Source organism: Anolis carolinensis, chromosome 4 (genome assembly GCF_035594765.1).
Source record: "Anolis carolinensis isolate JA03-04 chromosome 4, rAnoCar3.1.pri, whole genome shotgun sequence".
NCBI classification, from domain to species: Eukaryota; Metazoa; Chordata; class Lepidosauria; order Squamata; family Dactyloidae; genus Anolis; species Anolis carolinensis.
Genome location: NC_085844.1, coordinates 125,293,704 through 125,318,015, shown reverse-complemented (window position 1 = coordinate 125,318,015; position 24,312 = coordinate 125,293,704). Strand labels below are relative to the sequence as shown.

At 41.6% G+C, this 24,312-nt stretch overlaps 1 protein-coding gene and 1 pseudogene across 6 annotated transcripts in view; both read left to right on the top strand.

Moving 5' to 3' along the window:
- cep350 (centrosomal protein 350) overlaps positions 1 to 9,232 on the top strand; it is a 92,998-nt gene extending 83,766 nt beyond the window's left edge. For all 6 annotated transcript variants that reach the window (XM_008108908.3, XM_008108909.3, XM_008108910.3 and 3 more), the window contains 4 exons: positions 488 to 889; positions 1,753 to 1,899; positions 4,356 to 4,478; positions 5,084 to 9,232. In XM_008108908.3, the coding sequence (XP_008107115.2) occupies positions 488 to 889; positions 1,753 to 1,899; positions 4,356 to 4,478; positions 5,084 to 5,248 (837 nt within the window). In that variant the 3' untranslated portion in view covers positions 5,249 to 9,232. The remainder of the gene's footprint in view (positions 1 to 487; positions 890 to 1,752; positions 1,900 to 4,355; positions 4,479 to 5,083) is intronic.
- Positions 9,233 to 13,128: 3,896 nt separating this feature from the next.
- On the top strand, positions 13,129 to 14,153 carry LOC100563992 (G patch domain-containing protein 2-like; annotated as a pseudogene).
- The last annotated feature ends 10,159 nt before the right edge of the window (positions 14,154 to 24,312 follow it).

Below are 24,312 nucleotides of genomic sequence, written 5' to 3'. Positions count from 1 at the left end.
ATTTACATGAATCTCTGCAGACAATGCTTAAGCTGTACTTCATAAAAAGGAAGATTGGGCTGTTTAGTAAACTTTGCACATGCTGATTTCATATCAGTAAATGTTTAATTTTGATACCTAGCATGTATTAAAAGACAGAATTTCATTATTTAGTTAAGAAGTGCATTGCCTAGTTTTACATTGAGGACCATATGTTTCTTCCCAGGGATTGAAGTGAGAGTAAATAAGACTTGGATTAGAGTGCACTTGCACTAAAATCCTGACTTTCTCCATAGATAGTGATGTTCATATCTCACTTTCAGATTGACAGAGGAGAAGGACATTAAAATAGAACCCTGTGTTTCAGTTTATTCATTAAGTTTCTGACTATTGAAAGAAGTATTCATTATTCACCACTTGGTGTCTGAGCTTTGCATATTGAAATGTGAAGCATATGACAGGAAATGTTAACATTGCATTGAATAGTAACCTCCTTTTCATTGTATAGGAAAGCCCAGTGTTTGGTGCCAGTGGCCAAGAAGAGCTTGCCAAGAGGCTGGCAGAACTGGAGCTTAGCCGGGAGTTCTTGAGTGTATTAGGAGATGACCAAGATTGGTTTGATGAGGATTTTGGCTTGAGTTCTCGTAAGTTGCCTCAGAAACAAGCTGAAGAATCAGCAGTTTTGCCTAAGCTAGAGCCCCCCAAAGTACTAACCAAGCCATGTGAAGAGCCCTTCGCTGTCCCACATACTGCAGGAGAAGTGGAAGACCTGGTGCATGTGGCAGCTGAGCAACTGTGGAAATGTAAAGAAATGGGGCATGATCTTCAGGCTACCAGTCTTCCCAGGGACACAAATGATTCTTCCAGGGATGGTGACATCGAAGCTGTTAGCAAACAGATCTACAAACAGGTATCAGTGGAGAACTGATGCACCCAATATTTGTGCACAAAGTACATTAAAAAGCCACAGCTCTTTGAAAGAAGGAATTTCCAGATAGGGACCAAGAAAGTCTTCTGGATGTGTTCCAACTTTTGTGATCCCCAATTTTTGTCTTTACTTCCCTTTGTCTTCCCTTCCTTTCCAGTTCTGTTCTCTTCCAAATGAAGGATGGAGTTAATGTTTATTCTTTCTGACATCTTGATCTATGAGAATAATGAGAGCACGATGCCTCTATTTTCCTTATAATTACTTCAAGGTTTTTTTAGTTCATTGATTTTTTTTTGTTCTAAGAATATGATGGAGGAAATACCTTCTACATTTAAAAATCTTTTTACCATGTGTTTTCCTTGCTTTACTTGGCAGAAATTAAATGAGTTATTATTTCAGAGTGGTGAGGAAGGGAGCTCACACAACAAAAAATGGAATCGTAAATTTTCGTTTTTGCTGAAAAATAGTTCTTGATTCCTCAATGAGTGCAGGAAGTAGTTACCATTTGGATTCAGGCAAATGGCAACTGCTGTTCCCTTAGCATTCATTGAAATAATTTTCAATGATTAGTAATGGGCTATAACATAAAATAGGGTATGGTATGTTTGTTTAAAAGTGTGTTAAGGGAAAAGAGAGAGAGGAAGGTGGCACATTGGACAGACATTCAGACTGTCTGTACATTCTCAGGCAGAGCTTTTCCGATGTGAAAATAATTGCTTTCAAAATGTTGAACTTATTATTCAGCGAAATTGGGCAGTACAATGGACATCCTAGACAGTTGAGATTAGAAACAGAATAATGGTGGGTTTTCAAAAATTAATGTTCTTTTTATTATTATTTTGAAGGCAGTGTTTGATCTAACAAGAGAGATCTTTGGAGAGATTTTTGCAGAAGATCCAAATTTGAATCAACCTATTTGGATGAAACCATGTAGGATTACTTCCGGTTACTTCCGTCGAGTAAAAGATCCAAACGATCTTGAAGAGATAAAGGTAGGGATGATGTCTTTGCCTTGATTAGTGTCTAGAACCCAAGATTGATATTTGTGAAAATCAACTGCTAGTCATACAACATAAACTTCATTCTCGGGAGGAGCAATCCACTAGGATTGGGTTTCACCACTGCACTCCAACTGAACTGTGAGCTCCGTTTTGAAAACTGTAGCTTTAAGACATGACTTCTAAGCAGAAAACATTACATAAACAATTGAAAGTTAGTTCTATGTTAACATACTTGGAAGCTACACCAAGGCAAGTGAGCATTGTTGGCCATCCTTCTGTTGACATTTATGGTTGCGTCTTGTTTTTCTTGCTAATTTTGCATATCTTGCCCCAGATCATGGAACTAAGGGGAGAAGAGGATTAAGTCTACATCAGACTAGGTTGAGCCTCTACCGTCATATGATTTAGCAGAATTAGACCAATATGACTTCTGTGTTGTTGGGCCTTATATATTTTATAATTTGCTTAACTGTGTAACAGTGTACATAAGATGAGATAGATACAATGTATATAAGATTTTTATGTGTACTCTCTTAATTTCTCCCAAAAAAGACTCAAAGTGGCTTAATGTTAAAGCATTAGCATACAATTTAAAATATACAAATATGCAAACATTGAAACAAAATTAAATATAAACAGCATTACAGATTTCACAGTCAAAATCAATTAAAACATATTCAAAGTTAAAAACCATATTAACCCCAGAGTTGATCTTTAAAACCTTCATTTTCAAAAGCTTGTGATTAAAAAGGTCTTAGCCTGCCACCAGAAGGACAGCAGGGAGGGGGCCATTCTGGCTTCCCTGGGCAGGCAGTTCCAGAATCAAGGGGCAGCCACCAAGAAGGAAGGCCCGCTCTCTCGTTCCCACCCACCAGGCTTGAGATGGAGGTGGGACTGAGAGAAGGGCCTCTCCTGAAGGGGATTTTAGGGTCCAGGCAGGTTTGTATAAGGGGATGTGGTCAGCCAAATAGCCTGGACCTGAACTGTCTAGGGCTTTAATGATCATAACTAACACTTTGAATTGTGCCCAGAAACAAATTGGCAGCTAGTGGGGCTGCTGCAATGGGGAGTTGTCCATTCCTTGTAGCCAACCCCAGTGAGCAACCTGGCTGCAGCTCTTTGGGCCAGCTGAAGTTTTCGAGCATTCCTCAAAGGCAGCCCCACGTAAAATGTGTTACAGTAATCCAGATGGGATTTAACTAAGGCAGATCTGGCTTCTCAAGAAACGGCCGCAGTTGGCACACAAGTTTTAATTGTGCAAAGGCCCTCCTGGCCACCATAGATACCTGCGCCTCCAGGCTAAACATTGAATCCAGAAGTACCACCAAACTGTGTCTTGGGAGTGTAACCCTATTTAGAGGTTTTCATGCATCTTGTTACATACTTATGCTAATTATAAAACATATAGCTAATTATTCTATGTTAAACAAATACCAAAAGCTCAAAACAATTTGAAAATAAAAGAAAAAGAAAAACTTAAACAAAATTCTGGCTCTCCAGCACTTCAGCAACCTTGAAAGTAGCTCATGGCTTTAATCCTAGGTTATGGTAAACAGATAGCAGTGTCATCTGTTGATGTCCACCTACTTGAGTTGGCCATATGCAGCTACAACTAGGAGCAAATGCACTAGCCATCCTCACTTTCGACTCATCTGTAGTGTGCCTGCATGATTTCTCATGAAATATTCAGTTATTGCCTATGATCAAGAGGATATTGCGGGAGGGCCAGAACTCTTTTATGGCAGACAAAACTGAAATTAGTCGGATAGCTCAAAAATATCCCAGCAAATTAGACTTCAATGCAAAACTTTCATGGTACTGTTGTAAAAAAAAAAACCTTAAGCATCATATAGTCTTCCAAGCAGATGTCTGCTTCTCTTTTTAATAAATTGGCTAAATCCAGTCATTCGTCGCCATTACATTGGACCCATTGGATTAATGACACTCACATAAGTGTCACCTGACCACTTCATATTGACTGGATGGGTCTACTCTAGCTGGGATTGACATTTGAATTTATCCCAGTAATTTGACCAAAGGTTGGTGGTCAAGATTTGAAAAACTATATCTCATATAATGCCTCTAAAATTCAAGATTTTGCAAGAAGATGGAAGGTGTTACCAACATTGTTGATATGCAATCTAGGAATTAAATCTTGCATTTTACATCTAAATGAATAGTTACTGCTGCAGTTTGGAAGAAAATTATTAACTGAGTCGACTACGACACCCATATCTGTACCACCATACAATATGCTCCCTCTAGGCATTTTCTAGGTCCTCCAGAGCAATAGTCAGAAAAGAGGAAACATATTGGATCCTCAGTATGTATTGTGTTGCAATGTACTGGTTGAAAGAGTTTCTAGCTACGGGATTACATTGTTAGAGAAGATGATGTGAATAAACTTCTGTTTATTTTTATATTTGTTTGTATTTTCCTAACTCTAGACTTTTATAGCAAACGAAGTGCTAAAGCTCTTGAATCTGAGAAAGGAGCCAAACAATAAAACAGACTGGCAGAAAATGATGAAATTTGGACGCAAAAAACGAGACAGAGTGGATCATCTACTGGTCAGTAACATTCTTGAAGTTGTACATTGTATCCAGAAATTTTAGCTGAAAGCTTTCTTGGTTAGATCTCAAGAAAAAAAATAAGAGAGCATGTGTATATCAATAATCATTTGTTCTTATGGGCTTGTATGTTCTTGTCCATTTCAGTTCCTTTCAACAGAATGTATTTGGTGTAGTTTCTATAGATACAATATTTTTTCTGAACTTCCTGGCATAGCTAGGGCATTTTGGGCTTACCTTGCTAGCTGAGCCAAACAGGCCTTCCCTGCTGGCGAGCATCTATATTTTTTGTGGGAAGATAAATGGGGAAAATGCTCGAAGTACCTTGTTGGGCGTGGATTTGCCCATGGACCCTTGGGCGTGGATTTGCCCATGCCTGGCAAATGCTTTGGCAATGACATAGCTGCAGTGGTGGCTTGGGGCAGCTGATCCCCTGGAACAGCTGCAGTGCTTTCTCTTCTCCACAGAATAACCTTCAACTTAATTCACAGATACTTCCAAAATGTTGTCCCCAAAACAGCTTTTACATGGGTAGTCGAAAAAGAATATGCTCATTTATATTTACATGGATGTGTGTTTAAAAATATTGCTCTTCTCAATTCTAGGTCCAAGAATTACACGAAGAAGAAGCTCAGTGGGTGAACTATGATGAAGATGAGCTATATGTGAAGATGCAACTGGCAGATGGAATTTTTGAGGCCTTAATAAGAGAGACCATCGAAGTCCTTAACCAGATCAATGAAAAACAGAAGAAGCTGCTGCTTGTGTGACATCAAAGCTATAGTTTTACTATAGCAATCTGTTATTTGAATGCGATGGGGTGGAAATTGTACAGCCATGAAGATGCTGTTGAACCGAAATACCTAGCAATGTCATCTAGCATACTTAATGGTGAAGAGAGCTGGGTGTTGCTGTTCAACAACACCTGCAGGGCCACACTATTCCTACTCCTGGAGTTAGATGTCATTTTAATATAGGTGGAGACATGACAGAACATGGTATCACACATCCCTTCCCATGCTGCCTTTGAAGAGTTTACACTGGATTTTTTCCAAATAAATTTTTCCTATTAGATCTTTTCACCCTACTCTCCCCCCCCCCCCTAATACATGTTTGACAATTCAGTTTAACAGTTGGCATTTGACTTTTGATGTTGTTGTTGCAGTCTTGCTATAGGAACTGCACATTTCAGATACATTTTGGTAATTTCTTGGGTTTGAGCACTGAATACCCAGAATTATAAACTGAAGTTGTTAGTAAATGTTTTTCTTCATTTTAATAACTGCTGTTCTAGTTTGTTAACTATCATTATTTTTTAAAATTATCTTACTCATATTTATATAACAGTCCAAACATGCATTTGTCAACAGCCATTGATTTTTGTTCTGTTTCCCATCCATTTCCATCTTTCTGTTTCAAAATGTGGAACTAGATTGACGCAAGAGACATTAAGGTAGAGATGTATTCTTCTGAATATGTATTCTTCTCACGAAGCACAGTGAAATGTTGTCACTAAATATTAATCTGGGTTAATTTTCCTAGTTTTCCACAATATTCATCCTTTCCTCAGTGAACTACCAGCTGCTTCCAAGTTTGTAGGTACTCAGGATTCTCTCAGGCTCTTGACATGTAAGAGTTGGGGGGGAAATGCTTGCAAATGTCAGCCTTTGATCCCTTTACTTCCTCCCTCGCTTACCACCCTACAGTGATGTATTGGTGGAGTCATTACTTGAATTATGTAGGGCTGGGAGGGTATGTATGTACCAAAGAAAGTGATGCCTAGTGCTTGACTCTGGATTTGTTTTGTATGCATATAGAATTTCTTTTAACTTATTTTATAACATGTTATGTCAGAAAAAATGTCTAGTGCTATACTAATTGCACTACTATAGGATTTAAACTCCAGATTCAACACAAGGTATCTTTTATCAAGACCGTATCTGTCTTATAAAAATAGAGATACACAGTTTTGTTTCAAAAATGCCATCTTAAAGAGATCTGCAAAGAACCAAGTGCACATTTTGCACTGTAGAGTAGGAAAGAGGCATGATGATGCAAAAGCCACCTGAAACAGTTGGAATTTGAGGGGGAACACCTGGATTGGCATTAAAAACATCCTTCTCCCATTCACCCCTAGTGCCCCCAAATGTCCTACAGGACACAGCTGCTGCCAGCACAGTGTTCTCTTCTTCCCTCTCCCCTGTGTTTCTCCAAGGGATCACAGTTGATCTAGGCTTGAATGCTAATGCCTTAATTTAAAATCTAGTTTACTTGATAGGAATCAAAATCTCCTGACATGTATTAATGTGGAGATAGCACTTGGAAGCATGGGAGAAGGCACTCCAAAGACGTTTATGAACCAAGAGGTGCATATGGGAAGAGCTATGCCCTTTCCTCTTTCATTGCATCTAATTCCTTGGGCTTCCAACTAAACATACTTCTGCCAATACTCCTTTATTGGCCATTTATTTCGAAATCATTTTTGTGATTTATTTGCCTTTTGCAGTGACACACAAACAGGGCAGCCCCTTATATCTGTGATTGTACAGAGAAAGTAGTTGGAATCCAATCCAACAAGAAACCCTGCTATATGGCATAGCCAGCTTGTCAGTTTCCAATTTTGTATGACTAGACTTATTTAGAAGAACTACAAGATCAAAATAGCAGTGAAAATACCCAGCATATCTTCTTCTTAGTGCATCTCTATCACTTTAAGAGTTAGGTGCCAACTCTAAAAAAGATCTGGTGGAATGAGCTGTTGTGTTTTAGAAGTTAACAGGTTTTAAACTCCCAAACAAAAGTTATTGTATTCTTAATAGATATGTTGCTATCATTTCACAGTGTCTTAGGTTTTACCACTTCTGGGGCTCCCCTATTGTGAACTGAGGGAGTATTCATATATATGAGAAAAATATAAATAAACTAACAGTAATGCAATTCCTGAGGTTACTAGAAACAATAGCAATAGTGATACATTGCACATCCTAAAGCTTTTGCCTTGAATATGGGATTCTGATACAGCAGCTTCATTTGGTGTAGGCATTGAAAAAGGCTGGAAATTCGGCTTTTAAAAATTACTGAAATCTGTAGTTTTGGGTTAAGCAAGCCATGACATAGTTTGAACCATTCCACCTCTTTGTGGCAACAGCCTTTACAAATTTGCGGCTTTCCCCCCTAGAAATATTGGATTATTCTTGCAGTTTTTTCAGTAAAAATCTAAAAATGGGAAGGTCATTTTTCTAGTCTCAAATACAAAAAAAAGATGAGCACATATTATGAGACTGCATTAAAGAACTTCTAGTTTACCCTGAAAGGTTTTATGTTCTCACCCTTGTGAAAACGTATATGTTTAAAACATGCCTTTGCTATGTGAAGATTTGTGAGCACAGCCTGAGCTACGTATCTTCCTGTAAGACATGTTTCAATCCAGGTATCCTTTTTGATGTTAATGAGATATGGCATTGGCCACATATATATGTTACACGAAGGCATGGCCTTTAAATTGGAGTCTGCTGAGGAGAATGGGAATCATCCTTTTTATATCATAGTTCACGATGAAGTGTTGAAGCTGCATAGGAGACTTGAGTTTCAACAGATAACAGAGATTGTCATTCTTTTTCCTGAGATACACTTGAATTATGTTATGTCTTACAGAATTCATCTTGGAAATAAATATGTGGCCTGATAATGTTGAAACTAAAGATGAAACCACAGCTAGAAAATATGGATTAAGTTAAATATGTCCCATTGTTTCCTTCTGAGATCAAAGGAAAGCAAGTGTTATTTAAGTAAAAAGAGCAGCAGTTCTTCCTGTAGAATTGTTCCTGACCTATAGAAGTTGTGACATCCTTTTTCTGCAAATTTCCTATTTAAGTAGGAAGGAGTTAGATGAGAGTGCAGCTGTACTCATGTATCATTCCCATTCATTTCAAAAGAGTTTGGATAGGAAAAATTCCCAGTGCACTGTGTCCCTTAGGCTTTTCACTAGCTTAACTTTGGGGAGAAACAACAGCTAGGTTTTGTGGCCGGTTTGGTATGGGTGGGGAGAGGACCCATTAATGATCTTAGAAAACGTGGCCTTAGCAATTTTTGCAATACTTGAATAAAAGCGTGTGTTCACTAAAGAAATTCCATGGCACAGCATTCAGAGACCATTGAAGTAACTGCACCACAAATATTTTTCAGTCACTTTTGGTACTTTAACAGAATTAAATACTTATGTTCCAGCAGCAAAAACAGTTGACACTTGCAAAGTGTTTCTATGTAAACTGTAGGATTTTGGGTTTTTATATTTACAAACACTGGTTGATATGGCTAAGCAGACTCTCAGCTGAACTAGTTTGACATTAAAAGGAAATAAAAGTGGAAAAACTGTACTGTAATATGTTGAAGTAAATAGGAGTTTTTCCTTTGATTTTTGCAGAGCCTTTTTATATACATTTATGGAGCCGTTATAGGGAGATTCTTCTTCCCCATGTAATATATTGTGCAGATACTAAACTGCTCATGTGTGAGTTTGTGTGTGTGTGTGTAAATAACCTTAACATATTGGTTTCTAGGTCAATTTCAGCCAATACTCACACATCCTGTGCAGCACGGCTCAGTAGATTACCGAGTGTTAAGGTTCTTGTAATTATGGACTGTAAAATAAGCCAGGACAGTCCCTGTATACACCAGTGTAAATATCTTTGTTAATTTGAGATGTACTTTAAGAAAATTAAACCTGTAAATAAATTGATTTATAAACTATCAAATATTTTGCTATTTTTTAAAATCAAGTATGTTTGCTCAATCTTGTGTTTCTTCTTTGTGGTCTCTGTGAAATCGCACGTATGAGTTCTTCCATGCATGTGTGGAGCAATTTGAAACACTCTGGAAGCTCTTAAGTGGAGCACCTCCAGCCTCTGCTGTCTGAAGGGGAAGTGCCTGAGACTCCTCCCTTACCTACCTTGGAGGGTGGCCCCTGTTATAAGCAGAAATAAGCTGACTAAAGCTGTGGGTTCAGACAGTGGGTCCAGGCTCCTGATCACATGGTCGCTCTCCGCGCCAATCTTACCACTTTCTCATATCACTCCCAACTCCTACTACTGCTCATTATCTGCCAGATCTTAGGGCTCGCAATCCCGAAGCCCATCTAGGGGATTGTTTTACCAAATGGGCTCTCCCCCAGCAGACTCATACCACCCTCACCAGTCACTACTATGCCTCATATGGGGAATATAACGATCACCATCATTACTACAGTAGAGTCTCGGTTATCTGACTTCCGCTCATCCGACACTCGGTATTATCCAACATCTTGGGGCTGTTCCCTCCCTCGTTCGCTTACCCACCCTCCCGGCCAGCTGGATCCTGGTTCTGCTTGAGCAAGGGAGGGAGGGCGGCAGAAGCAGGAGCCTGACCTCCCCTCCCTGTCTCATCCGGATCCTGGCTTCCTACTCAGCTCATCCTGGCAGCAAAAACGGCACCACCTTTGTCATGCTCGCTCGCTCGCTCACCTGCCTTCCCTCGCTCTCTTGCTCACTCACCAGGCCAGACCCTAGTTCTGCCACCGCTGCCCTGGCTCGGCCCAGTGAGTGAGAGAGAGAGCGAGGCAAGGTGGGCGGCAGCAGTGGCGGCAGGAGCAGAAGCCTGGAAGAAGTGGCCAAGCTCTTGCTTCTGCTGCTTCTGCGCCTTTGGTGCCCTCCCTTGCTCACCCGCCCTCCCTCGCTCACTCGTTCACTCACCGGCCAGGTCTCAGTGGTAAAGGCGGCAGTGGCAGCAGGTCCAGGACCCAGCTCGGTGAGTGAGCGGGCAAGCGAGGGAGGGCAGCAAAGGCGGCTTCTGCCACTGACCCCGTTGCTGCTGGGACAAAGGGTAGAGAACCGAGGCCTGGAGAAGGCAGAAAGGGGAGGCCAGCGAGTGATCCCTCCCTATTATAACATTTTCACTTATGCGACATTCTGCCTGCCCGTTTATGTCGGATAACCGAGACTGTACTGTATAATTATGGACTCATCTGCCACCCCCACGGGGACTGGAGGCATACTCCTTCCACCTCTCAGTTGCGGCCCCCACCAGAGCCTAATACAGCCCAGTTGGGAGTGGTCCCAGCTGCCACATCCACCTGTAGAGCAGCTCAGGAGCTCCTGGCATTGGAAGCAGGGGCAGGAGATAATGTGGTTAAATGATCAGGCACATTGGAGAAGAAATGTGATGATAAGACTGTTACGTTATCTTGAAATAGGAAAGGAATATATTATAGCCGTATAAGAAAGAAATGGTTCTATACATTAATGTTTCTATAAACTCCGGGGGGAAATGTTTGAAGGTTCGAAAGAAAGATTTGTAGGAGTACAAATCCAAAGAGGAGAAAACCTTTTAGTAATTTGAGCTTACGTACTGACCAGAAATAAAGCATTGTTTTTTTAGAGTTGCCTCACAACCTCTGAGGATGCGTGCCATAGATGTGAGCGAAATGACAGGAGAAAATGCTTCTGGAACATGGCCATAAAGCCTGGAAATCACACCAAAACCCTGTGATTCCGGCCATGAAAGCCTTCGACAACACATTTTGCTGATGAGTTCCCCAAAACTGACGTGGGGCAAACCCTTCTATTGAGTGTCAATGAGAATGAGAATTTTTCATGGTAACGACAAATTACTCCTTTCCTTTCAGCTGTGTGGTCCTCTTCCTAAAGGAAGGCAGAACAATCTCCGAGAAAGAGTTAAACTGCAGAACCATCTGCAAACGATGCCATTTACTAAACAGAATTCTCAACCTGGCTGGCAGACCTTACTCAGACTGGTCCAAAAACCCAGCTACAGAGACTGCAGTAAACTTATAGGCCTGATTAAATAATTTTAAACGCATTTTCTCTCTAAAAAGGAATGACTTAATACTGGCACAAAGGGAAATAACAGTTTGATGTTCCCACTCCATTTGTCCTGCTCTGCTCTTTGGTTTCATTTGTCTCTTCCCTCCCCACATCAAAGTTCACAGTAGTTTTTGGTGCAAACAGTGAGGGTGGCTGGGTGGGGGGCATTTTATGGTTTAAAAAAGTTTCCTTAAATCCTTTTTTCACTGAAAGAAGATTCTTCACTTTTCTAATTTAGAAACAGAAGAAAAGGAGTATGCGTGAATAAATCTTCACCTCTCAAATTCTATTTTTAATGACTCAACTCTCGCAGTGTAGAACAGTGGTTCCCAACCTATGGTCCATGAACCATCCTGGTCCTCAAGAACTAAAATATGGTCTGCGGCCTACAGTGTTGCAACGAGTGACTGGTCTCTCAAAATCCTCATATAGTGCTGAAACAATGAGGATGTTGGGAGGGGAGAGGCTGACTACCTACAAAAGACGTGACAAGCCTCCTGACTGCTACTTCTCTTCCTTCTCCCTCCCCTGAGTGGAGTTGTTGCATGTGATGTCTGGAAACGGGGGTGCCTTGGTGTCTTTGTTTTTAGGCCTGTTCTTGCAGTTACTTGGGGTGCTGATTCAAAAAATTGCATTGGATAGATCACATCAGCTCTAGATTATTAAATATGGTTTTCTGTGGGAGAGCATATAGTGACTATTAGATGGGATGTTCTGTATCAGACACAAGAGCTGATGTGGTCTATCCAATGCAATTTTCTGAATCAGCACCCCAAATAACCAAACCGAATCTAAAGTTGACCAAAAATCAATTCGTAACCCTTTTGGTATTAATGTTGGAGAGTGGTCCCTGGTCAAAAAAAGTTGAGAACCACTGGTGTAGAAGTACTTCTGTTCAATGTAAGCAAAATGTCCCTTCAGTTTTGAAACAAAAGATTTTAAGCAGGTAGGTGAAATCTCTCCCATTTAAATCCAACAAGACCTAAAGCAATGAATAGTTGCTAGACAGGACAGGGAAGCTTGAGAAACATACATAAATACAACAAGACCTAAAACAATGAAGAGCTACTAGACCATGTCCAGTCAATGTGTTGTCAAAATGACCGTGTCCAGTCATTTTAGAGGCTTTCTTTTATAGTCTTACCTAAGGGCTTCACAGCCAGAGGGCAAATCCCTCTGGAAACAAAGGGGAGGTTTCCTTGCTGGACAATACATGCCAATGGGAAAGTCTGCGACCAGCCAGAAACACTGGTTTCAGCACCACCGATCAAGGGACAGCACTCTGCAAGACTCGTTGCTCTTACTAGCTTTGTGAGCCATCAAGTGGAAAGAAAATGATATTTAGCACCGGTGGCCCTGTATTTCAGGGGAAGGAACTGCGGAGAAAACACCCAAGTGTTTCTCTCCCTAAGAAAACCCCATGAACGTGACTTGAAGGCACATATCAACACATGCCTCCATTCACAAAGGAGTGGTAGCTCCTTTCTAACAATGCATTTTTTATTCCCACCCAGCCCCCCTTTCAACCTCATCCTCATCTATATGGAAGGGATTTTTTAAAAGCAATATTACCTCTAGGAAAATAAAGAAGGCAGGCTGCCAGATTGGAGCAGCATGTCTGCAGTAAACAATGCAATAGATCTTGAGCTGGAAAGAATGAGATCATATTGTAGCTACTATATATATATATATATTATTAATTTACAATAGAGTCTCATTTATCCAACATAAATGGGCCAGCAGAATGTTGGATAAGCAAAAATGTTGGATAATAAGGAGGGATTAAGGAAAAGCCTATTAAACGTCAAATTACATTATACTTGTACAAATTAAGCACCAAAACATCATGTTTTACAACAAATTGACAGAAAAAGCAGTTGAATACACGGTAATATTATATAGTAATTATATATTTTCAGATTTTGCAAACACACTGACATTAAACTCAACAGCAGGATAACATTAAATATCAAGAAATGGACAACAACAATAGATCTTCTCAACATCTAGAACTAGCGAAGAGCAAAGTTTTTTTAAAAAAGAAGCAACAATTTGGCCAGAAATTTTGGATGAAAGAGTAGTCATAGAGAATGAGGAAAGTAGCCAGGCAAACAAGGATAAAATGAAGTATGAGGAGCAAAAAGGCTCATATGAAAACATGAGTGACAGTGAATCCAGCAGCATGAGCAGCAGTGATGATGGCTTGTTTATCAATGATGAGGGAAGATAAAGTGATGAGCAGAGTGACTGGTTTCATGAAAGTAAATCTGGAGGTACCTGTGGAATCACTGGGATCATTCCTTGATGGGAAAAGGAAGACTCAACAGAACTTGAGAAAGAGTTGCCTGACCCGTCTTTGAAAGTGTCCCTCTTACTTCTACTTCAGACAAGAGAGAGAGATTTTCAGATAAGATTTAGTCACCTTCATGGAATGCCAGCAAGAAACATAAAAAAACTACAGGAAACCCAACCACAATGATTACTATCCCAGGTTCATTCAGTAACAAGAAAGCTGTGTATCTGTTCCAGGAATCTCCTCACCATGACCATTGGTTTAGCCCTAGGAAGGAACATAGCCAGTTTCATCTCCTGCGGGACAACTGATCAGAGAGAGGGCACAAGAACAACTGTTCAGTGAAAACAGTAAGCAGATCTAGGACCATTATTTATGAGTGATATCAAACGAAGAAGAAAAGCTGCACCACTGCCAGGTTCCACTGGGTTTGTGGGTGAAAATGCCCAACTCGTCTCTGATAGCAACATTGGCAATCGAATGCTCCAGAGTATGGGCTGGACACCTAGCATAGGTCTTGGATGAGATGGCAAAGGAATTGCTGTACCAATCCGAGTGATTCCGCGGATGTCCAGTGAGAGGCTAAGTTTTTAGTATGTTTCTGCAAAGGTGTTTAGAATGGCTTGTAGGTTTTCTTGTGAATGAACAGACTACATTATCATCAGCATATAGGAATTCTATAAGATGTTGTTGTGACCTTGGTTTTGGCTTTCAGTTTACGGAGGTTAAAAAGCTTGCCATCTGTCCTATAGTTGATTTCCACACCGATGGGAAACTTCCCATCAACAAGGTGCAGTATCATAGCAATGAAGATGGAAAATAAGGTTGGGACAATAACATAGTCTTGTTTGACACCTGATTCCACCTTAAATGGGTCACTTTGGGAGTCATTGCTGTCCAAGATTGTTGCCATCATGTAATCATGGAGAAGCCACTGGATGTATCAAAGCATCCGATTTTTAGGAGGCTGGTCCAGAGAGCACTGTGATTCACTGTAGTAAATGCAGTAGTAAGGTCAATGAATGCTAATTTCAGAGGTTGGTTTTCTTCCCTGCAATTTTTTGAGCTGTTATGCAGTGAAGATCATATCCACTGTTCTTCATCATGGAAAGAAGTGACAAGTGGAGTGCCGCAGGGCTCCGTCCTGGGCCCAGTTCTGTTCAACATCTTTATTAACGACTTAGACAAAGGGTTAGAAGGCACGATCATCAAGTTTGCAGACGACACAAAACTGGGAGGGATAGCTAACACTCCAGAAGACAGGAGCAGAATTCAAAACGATCTTGACAGACTAGAGAGATGGGCCAAAACTAACAAAATGAAGTTCAACAGGGACAAATGCAAGATACTTCACTTCGGCAGAAAAAATGGAAATCAAAGATACAGAATGGGGGACGCCTGGCTTGACAGCAGTGTGTGCGAAAAAGACCTTGGAGTCCTCGTGGACAACAAGTTAAACATGAGCCAACAATGTGATGCGGCTGCTAAAAAAGCCAATGGGATTCTGGCCTGCATCAATAGGGGAATAGCGTCTAGGTCCAGGGAAGTTATGCTCCCCCTCTATTCTGCCTTGGTCAGACCACACCTGGAATACTGTGTCCAATTTTGGGCACCACAGTTGAAGGGAGATGTTGACAAGCTGGAAAGCGTCCAGAGGAGGGCGACTAAAATGATTAAGGGTCTGGAGAACAAGCCCTATGAGGAGCGGCTTAAAGAGCTGGGCATGTTTAGCCTGCAGAAGAGAAGGCTGAGAGGAGACATGATAGCCATGTACAAATATGTGAAGGGAAGTCATAGGGAAGAGGGAGCAAGCTTGTTTTCTGCTGCCCTGCAGACTAGGACACGGAACAATGGCTTCAAACTACAGGAAAGGAGATTCCACCTGAACATCAGGAAGAACTTCCTCACAGTGAGAGCTGTTCGACAGTGGAACTCTCTCCCCGGGGCCGTGGTGGAGGCTCCTTCCTTGGAGGCTTTTAAGCAGAGGCTGGATGGCCATCTGTCGGGGGTGCTTTGAATGCGATTTCCTGCTTCTTGGCGGGGGGTTGGACTGGATGGCCCATGTGGTCTCTTCCAACTCTACTATTCTATGATTCTATGATTCTATGACTCTGGAGGGACAGAAACCATTCTGGGGTTGTGGGAGAGTGTCTTCCGAAATAGATGGAAGGCAGTTTGCAAAGATCCTTGCAAGGATTTTCCCAGCAGAGATTAAAAAGAAGATACCACAATAGTTTTCATAGTCTGTTCTTTCCCTCTTTTTGAAAAAGGTGATGATAATGGTGTCCTTGAAGTTGACTGGGATGTTCTTGGTCACCCATACTTTTTCAAGAGCTCGTGGAGTTATTGTGTCAGCTCAGGTCCACCCTCTTTAAAGATTTGTTATTTTTTAATTGGCTGACGGCTTTGCTGGCTTCCTCCAAACTGGGCAGTGCTGTAAGCTCATCCCTGGTTTGTTGTTGACGGATTTGCAAGATTGGCCACATTGGAGCTGCGGTTAAGGAGGCTATGGTAGTGCTCTTTCAAACAAAGTGCAATTGATTTTTTGTCCTTCAGAAGTTTGGTTCTATCTGATGAATGTAGAGGTGTATGCTATGATTTGTTGGGCCTTTGTGGTTTTAAAGCAGTGGTTCTCAACTTGTGGGTCCCCAGGTGTTTTGGCCTACAACTCCCAGAAATCCCAGCCAGTTTACCAGATGTTAGGATTTCATTCTATATGTATATTCCTGGTGTAGTAACAACAAAAATGTTTTGTCATGTACAGACACTTCTTAATGTTACTGTATCATCATCAGATTTTTTTTAGCCATTGTGTGCCTTCATTTGAACAGTAGCTGGGATTTTTAATTATTGATGTTTTATGTAATTTTAAAATGCTGCTTTATTTTTATATTGTTTGCCTTACTATTAACTGTTTATTTAATTGAAATTAGATATATTTATGTGTGTTGTTGTCAAGATGATTTGTATAATTATATTGTTGTGAGCCGCCCTCGGGGAGATGGGGCAGGATACACAGAAATTTTTATTATTATTATTATTATTATTATTATTATTATTATTATTATTATTATTATTCAAGTCATTTTCAACATGGTGACTCTAAAGTGAACCTATTATAGGATTTTCCTGATATGATTTGCTAAGGGTGTGCCATTGCTTTCTACTGAGGGAATGTGATTGTTTGCAGACTTTTTCACAAAATGTACATAGCTGAAAAACAGGCTGCACTCTGTTTTTTGTGTTATCTCTACCAAAAACATTAGGACAGGGCTACATAGGTAAAAAGTCTTATTCAGTACAGTTGGCCCTCAATTTTCATGAGAGCTAGGGATTCAGGATCCCCATGAAAATGAAAAAACCCCCCACAAAAATACAAATAAAAACTGCAGACAGTCCACTCTTTTTTTTTAACCTGAGAGACTTGTCTTGAAAGTTCTAGGTTCTCCTGTGTGGTTCTGTAGTCAACTTCTGCTGGAGGCTGGCCGTCCAGTTATAGTAAATAAGCAAATTGTTGTAGCCTGGTCAGATTCTGAATGGTCAGAAGATGAGGAAGGTAATGCTGGAATAGATTCAGAGGACCCAGGGGAGAACAGAAGTGGCCTAGAGAAAGTTGCTTTGGAATCTCCTGGCAGTTCCCACGAGATTGGGGAAAGCTATATCAGTTCTTGTTGTAGCTCAGCCATCACGACCTGCCCTTCCTCAGGAGACGGAGTTTGTATCAGAGTCTGATTTGGTTTTTGGGCCCATCCAGGACTTGGACCAAAGCCCAATGGCTTTGCAGGTGCCTGAAGTTGTGCTTACAGAGGATCCGTTAATTGGAGAACATTCCGATGCTCAGTCAAGGTTGGTTTCACCAGATGTTGTTGCAGCGGAGGATGTTGCTTTTGATCGGAGAGAATCTTTTGCTAAGGAAAGGAGTCGAAGGGAGGGTGTGAGACGAAGTCGGTGCTTGGCTCTCAGGCGCACTAATGAGTAACTTTCCCATGTGAAATTCTGCAGGTCCTAACTCTCAAAGCCTTGGGAACTCCTTAAAGGTGCTTCGCTTCCTGTTCTCGTTGCAGTGTCAACTTTGCCATCCATGGAAGAAGAATCTATGTTCCAGTACCTTGCTGCTTGCCTTGTTCCCATGCTTTGCTTCATGACTTCCAAGCCAAGTTCGTGCCTTCTGACTCTCAAGTATACCTTGCCTTGTTAACCTCAGTTCTACGATTCCTGAGTGGTTGCTTTCCATGTGGATTACAGTTTGTGGATTTCCAGTGTCTTGTTCCTGTTCCTTATGACTTCTGGCTGATCCTGTTTGGACGGCGTTTACAGACTAACTCTGGCTTCTTGATGGAACTAACGAGTTCCGTTTGTGGATTACAATATTGAAAAACTTTATTGGACTTGTTTTTGAACAGTTAAGGACAATATATTATGGACTATTCTCTCTATTGACTTTTAACACTATTTGCTTGCATTTATATATCCTTCAATAGACCGCTTTGCTTATGATCCTGGCTCTAGTGTGGTTTTCAAGGTGCCCTCGCAACCTTGGGGTGTAACAGTTCTCATGCGAACCTGTAAGAAGTGCAGGCTGAGAGAAATGTAGGAGATGAATGTTTGTCTAGCTCAAGGTGCTTGGAACTGCAGAGACAGAGCATGCAACAAAGACAGACTCACTTTTCCTAGAGAATTAGAGATAAGGAGAGGAAAAGCAGGTGTGTGAGAAATGATGTTATGGAAGGGACTGAGGCTTTTTAAAGTAGTTCCTACTGGTACAATCCTTTGTGAGAGCAACTATGTATTCAGGTGAACGGCTCTCGGTTTTTGGTCCTATGTTCTTGGAATTCATGTATTCAAGTTTCTAAGTGTGTTATTGCTTCTAGTTCATGTGTGGCATAGGTTTTATTGTAAAGTTGATTTTATAGGTTGTTGTTACATGAATGGTTGATTTGTATTATTTTTAAAATGTTGTGAGTCACTTGGGTCCCATTTAGGAAGAAAAGTGGGATACAAATAAAGATATTATTATTATTATTATTATTATTATTATTATTATTATTATTATTATTGCCTGTCTTTGATTCATATTGTTTATGGATATATTTGTGGATTGACCCTGGAGACGGTATTTGAAAAGATTTTGGACTCTCGGCTATCTTGGAAATAGCCTTTTGTATTTTGATCCTCATTTTTGAATTAGCTTATTTTGTATATATGCTCTTCTTTAAATAAACTTCTACTTAATGGATTACCTGGACAGAGTGTGATTTGTGGTGCAAAGGTGTTTCAGGGCTCTAGTGCAACACAAATAAAAGAACTCATCCTATGCCCAACAGGGAACACAATGTGAAAATGTCTTCTGACTTTCCCACAAGGTTTATTCATCCGTTTCTCATTAACGTAATACCATCAATTAACTATGAACATGCACTGATTATGTCATCATTTTTTAAAATGTAACTACTCAGAGCCTCTGACGTGACTTCAAAAGAAAACCACAAATGGTGCCTGTGTCCAGTCCAAGGTCATGGCTCAAGACAAGGGCTTGTTGAGAGAAAACCACAAAGCGGAGCATAATTCTCACCCTTCCACACAGAAGCACTTCACAGTCATGTGAGAATTGGGCATGAGAATAACCGCCTAGCACTATGCACTCATTTAGGCAGAACTACATTTTCCAAATCAGTATGTATGATCAGGGCAAAACATGTAGAGCACAATAAAAGGACAATGGAAGCAACAGACTGACCTAAAGAGATTAAAGGATTCCTACAAGGAAGGATATTGATGATGACAATAATATACTTTATTTATATTCCGCTCTATCTTCTGAGGGTACTCAGGGCAGATTACAAAACTCATATACCGCAAACATTCAATAACATTATACAGTTAACAAGGACAGACAATACATAGACAGAGATAAGGGCTGTAGTCAATGATGACTATAACCCCACAGTTTTAGAAGGTGACATGGAAGAGGCCCCTAAAACAAAGAAAGAGGACACCAGGGATTGTCACACCTAGCACTGCTTTAATTTAAATGTTTCCAAGACATGCATTTCGCAACACAGTAATTCAGTTTAACTAGGGAACCAGAGGTTAAATCAACTCTTTATAAGAAATACGAATACATAGGTAGGTAAAGGTTTTCCCCTGACGTTAAGTCCAGTCGTGACCGACTCTGGGGGTTGGTGCTCATCTCCATTTCTATGCTGAAGAGCCGGCGTTGTCCGTAGACACCTCCAAGGTCATGTGGCCGGAATGACTGCATGGAGCACCGTTACCTCCCCGCCAGAGCAGTACCTATTGATCTACTCACAGTGGCATGTTTTCGAACTGCTAGGTTGGCAGGAGCTGGGGCTAACAGCGGGCGCTCATTCCACTCCCGGGATTTGAACCTGGGACCTTTTGGTCTGCAAGTTCAGCAGCTCAGCTCTTTAACACACTGTGTCACCAGTGTGTTAAATACATACATAAATGTTAATAAAGCAATGTTTGGGGGCTTATGTTAAAAATGCTTATGTTAAATATATATAACTTGTAAGATGATAACATATATTTCCAATATTTTGTCAATTCTAGTTTGCTCATGTAACATTACCTACACACTGCTGCCGACACACTAACACAGTGTGGAAAGCTCTGCTATAATCTTAAGCAAAGGCGATGTTCAAGATTCTACATTTATGGTATATGAGATGAGAAATGACCAAAGTCCAAGCTGCATTTTAAGAAGGGGCTAGGCACTAGAAATCATACAGCAAACTTACATTAGTTAATGAAGCCCACTAATGAATTTCAGAAGAATGTCAATTTATGCTTCTGTAGTAAAGCCTTTGACTGTGCAGATGCTAACAAATCATAAATTGTTCTATAAGCAATGGGTGATACTGTGGGTAGAGAAATTAAGGGACTGGGTAAGGCTGATGGTGCAGGAAGAAATGAATAGAGTTTTGGGGAGCAGTGAATGAGTAAATATTCCAGTGGTTAATGTGTGATATAATAGTGTATTTAGGAACCCCAGTGGTGCAGCAGATTAAATTGCTGAGCTGACCAAAAGGTCGGTAGCTTGAATCTGGGGAGCAGGGTTGGCTCCCGCTGTTAGACACAGCTTCTGCCAACCTAGCAGTTAAAAACATGCAAATGTGAGTAGATCAATAGGTACCGCTCTGGCGGGAAGGTAACAATGCTTCATGCAGTTATGTCGGCCACATGACTTTGGAGGCGTCTACGGACAACGGCGGCTCTTCAGCTTGGAAATGGAGATGAGCACTGCAGAGAATTGGTTTCAGCTGCCACCAAAAATATAGAGGACTCAATGTGTGCTAAACAGATCGCCACCCACTAACACCAATTTATGAAGGATCTGAACACTTTACCACTATTAACACTGCCACCAATGTTACGAAGGTTGAATGAAAAGTAATGTCTCCACCTTCATAACTCCTCAACAAATAGCAGTACTGGTATGAGGCAGGTACTGGCTTGTTCAGTAGACTCTCCTCTACAGTTCCATTTGGCAGAAAGCCTTAGCATTGAACAGTTGTGTTGTTAAAGTGCCAAGTATGGAACCCTGCGCAGATGGTCGGTCAATGCAATTTAAACAACGTGCAGTCATTGAATTCTTGACAGCAGAAAGTGTCATCCCAAAGGAGATTCATCAGAGAATTGTGACAGGAGACGAAACGTGCGTACACCATTATGATCCGGAGACGAAGCGTCAGTCTATGGAATATCGACATAAAGACTCGCCCCAGAAAAAGAAATTCAAGACACAGCCCTCAGCTGGAAAAATTATGGCAACAGTGTTCTGGGAAGCAGATGGTGTTATCCATGTTGATTTCCTTGAATGTGGCACAACAATAAATTCAGAGTGTTTAATCACAATGCTGTGAACTTTGAAATGATAACTAAAAAGGGTCCGAAAGGAAAAGGGAAATGTTTTCCTGCAGCATGACAAAGGTTGATTTGTATTATTTTTCCAAGCACAAGAAAAACAAGTGGAAGAAAAACATAATTCTCACTAGGAGACAAAGGGACTGAACGGAAGCTGTTGTACTTCACATACTTCATGCTTTAAATAGCATTGGGAGATGCAGGTAGCATAAGTAGTAGTTGTGATAAAAGCTAAACAGTATTCAGAGACAATGTCTGAGTGCAAAGGACACAGACAGGTGACATGAATGTGTTGTAACTGTTTCTTCAGGCACACCAAATTTGTGAACACTTGTTCGTTTGGTGGCAAAGTGTGTTAATGCAATGAGCTGGAAACCAAAAGGTCCCAGGTTCAAGCCCCGGGAGCGGCATGAGCGGCTGCTGTTAGCTCCAGCTCAACCTAGCAGTTCGAAAACATGCCAATGTGAGTAGATTAATAGGTACCGCTCTGGCGGGAAGGTAACGGCGCTCCATGCAGTCATGCCGGCCACATGACCTTGGAGGTGTCTACGGACAACGCTGGCTCTTCGGCTTAGAAATGGAGATGAGCACCAACCCCCAGAGTAAGACATGACTGGACTTAACGTCAGGGGAAACCTTTACCTACCTACCTTGTTTTCTATTGTATTTTCAATGTCATGCTTTCTCCTCCAGGGGAGGCTGAAGAGACTTGATTTTCCAAAAATAAAACACATTTAATGAGAGCCTTAAAAATGCAGCCTAAAAGCACTAGATCAGGCTTGCTCAATTGTGGCCCCCATTCAAATTTCCACTGACCCTCTCCCTCCAGTCTCCTTCTCTCCCTTCCTTTATTTCCCCCCTCCCTCCCTTCTTGGGGATCAGGGCACTGGAAAAGATGGGCTTCTCGGGAGGAGAGAAAGAGAGCCTGCCCGACTTCCCTCTCTCCCTGCCTTCCTCCCTTTCTTCTGTGTCCCAATTTTGTCCCATGTTGCCATCGTGTGATTTCCTAGAAGGCTGCCCTTTGCTGCGGCTTCTCCTTTGGGAAGTAAAGGGGAGAGCCTGACGGCAACTATAAGCCCCCTTTGCCACAATCAAAGCTCTCCCGACAGATGGTACCTCTGCTGAAATACCTCCAGAAAGGAAACTCCTCTAAACTCTGAGGCAGAAGCATATGCCACTGTCTGAAGCATCTTGAAGGCACACAGCAACAACAATCTTTGCTCTCTCATCAACCAAAAGCAGGCCCACACGTCCCAATGAAAGACTGGTACATTTATGTTGGTTTAAATTGTTTTTCGTTTTATGGATTGTATTGTTCTTTCATGGGGTTTTTTCTTTGCACTACAAATAAGACATATGCAGTGTGCATAGGAATGCATTCATGTTTTTTTCAAACTATAGTCTGCTCCCCCCAACAGGCTGCGGGACCATGAACTGGCCCTTGGCTTTAAAAGTTTGGACACCCCTGCACTAGATATTGTCTAATCTTGGAAGCTAATTAGGGTCAGTCCTGGTGGTTAATATTTGGATGGGAGATCACCAACAAATACTAGGTACTTTCTTATTGTGTCAGAAGTGATTTGAGAACATACTGCAAGTCGCTTCTAGTGTGAGAGAATTGCCCATCTACAGAGACGTTGCCCAGGGAATGCCCAGATGTGATAGCTGGGAGGCTTCTCTCATGTCTCTGCAAGCTTGAGCAGACAGACAGGAGCTCACCCTGTCTTGCAGATGTGAACCGACAACATTTTCAGTTCAACTGGCACAAGGGTTTAACCCATTGCGCCACCGTGGCTCTACTAGGTACTGTAAACTATATTTCAGAAGAAGGAAATTGTAAGCTGACAGGCAAAGTCAGAGGAACAGGTCAGGGGGAGTGTGTTCCTGCTGGTTCTGCTGGACCTCACAGCGGCTTTCGATACCGTTGACCACGGTATCCTTCTGGGACGCCTTCTGGGGTTGGGGCTTGGAGGTACTGTTTTGCAGTGGCTCCACTCATTCCTGGAGGGTTGGTCCCAGATGGTGTCATTGGGGGACACCTGCTTGGCCCCTCAACCATTGTGTTGTGGGCTCCCGCAGGGGTTAGTACTGCCCCCATGTTATTTAATATCTGCATGAAGCCGCTGGGAGATATCATCAGGAGTTTCGGAGTATGGTGTCATCTGTACACAGATGATGTCCAACTTTGTCACTCTTTCCCACCTGTCACTGAGGAGGCTGTCCAGGTCCTGACAGCTTGGTCGCTGTGTCAGACTGGATGAGGGCCAACAAATTGAAATTGAATCCAGACAAGACAGAGGTCCTTGTGGTCAGTCGTAAAGCAGAACAGGTATAGGGTTATAGCCTGTGCTGGATGGGGTCACACTCCCCCTGAAGGGACAGGTTCACAGCTTGGGGAGTGATCCTAGACTCATTGTTGAGCCTGGAGCCCCAGCTCTCAGCAGTGGCTAGGGGAGCCTTCACACAGTTAAAACATGTGTGCCATTTGCACTCGTACCTTGGGAAGTCAGACTTGGCCACAGTGGTCCACACTCACATCCTGAATAGATTACTGCAACGCACCCTACGTGGGGCTGCCTTTGAAGACTGTTCGGAAGTTTCAATTAATCCAATGAGAGGCAGCCAGGTTGCTAACCGAAGCGGCGTACAAGGAGCACACCACTCCTCTGTTATGTCAGCTCCACTGGCTACCAATTAGCTACCGAGCACAATTCAAAGTGCTGGCTTTAGCCTATAAAGTGCTAAACAGCTCCGGCCCAGCTTACTTGTCCGAACATATCTCCCGCTATTACCCACC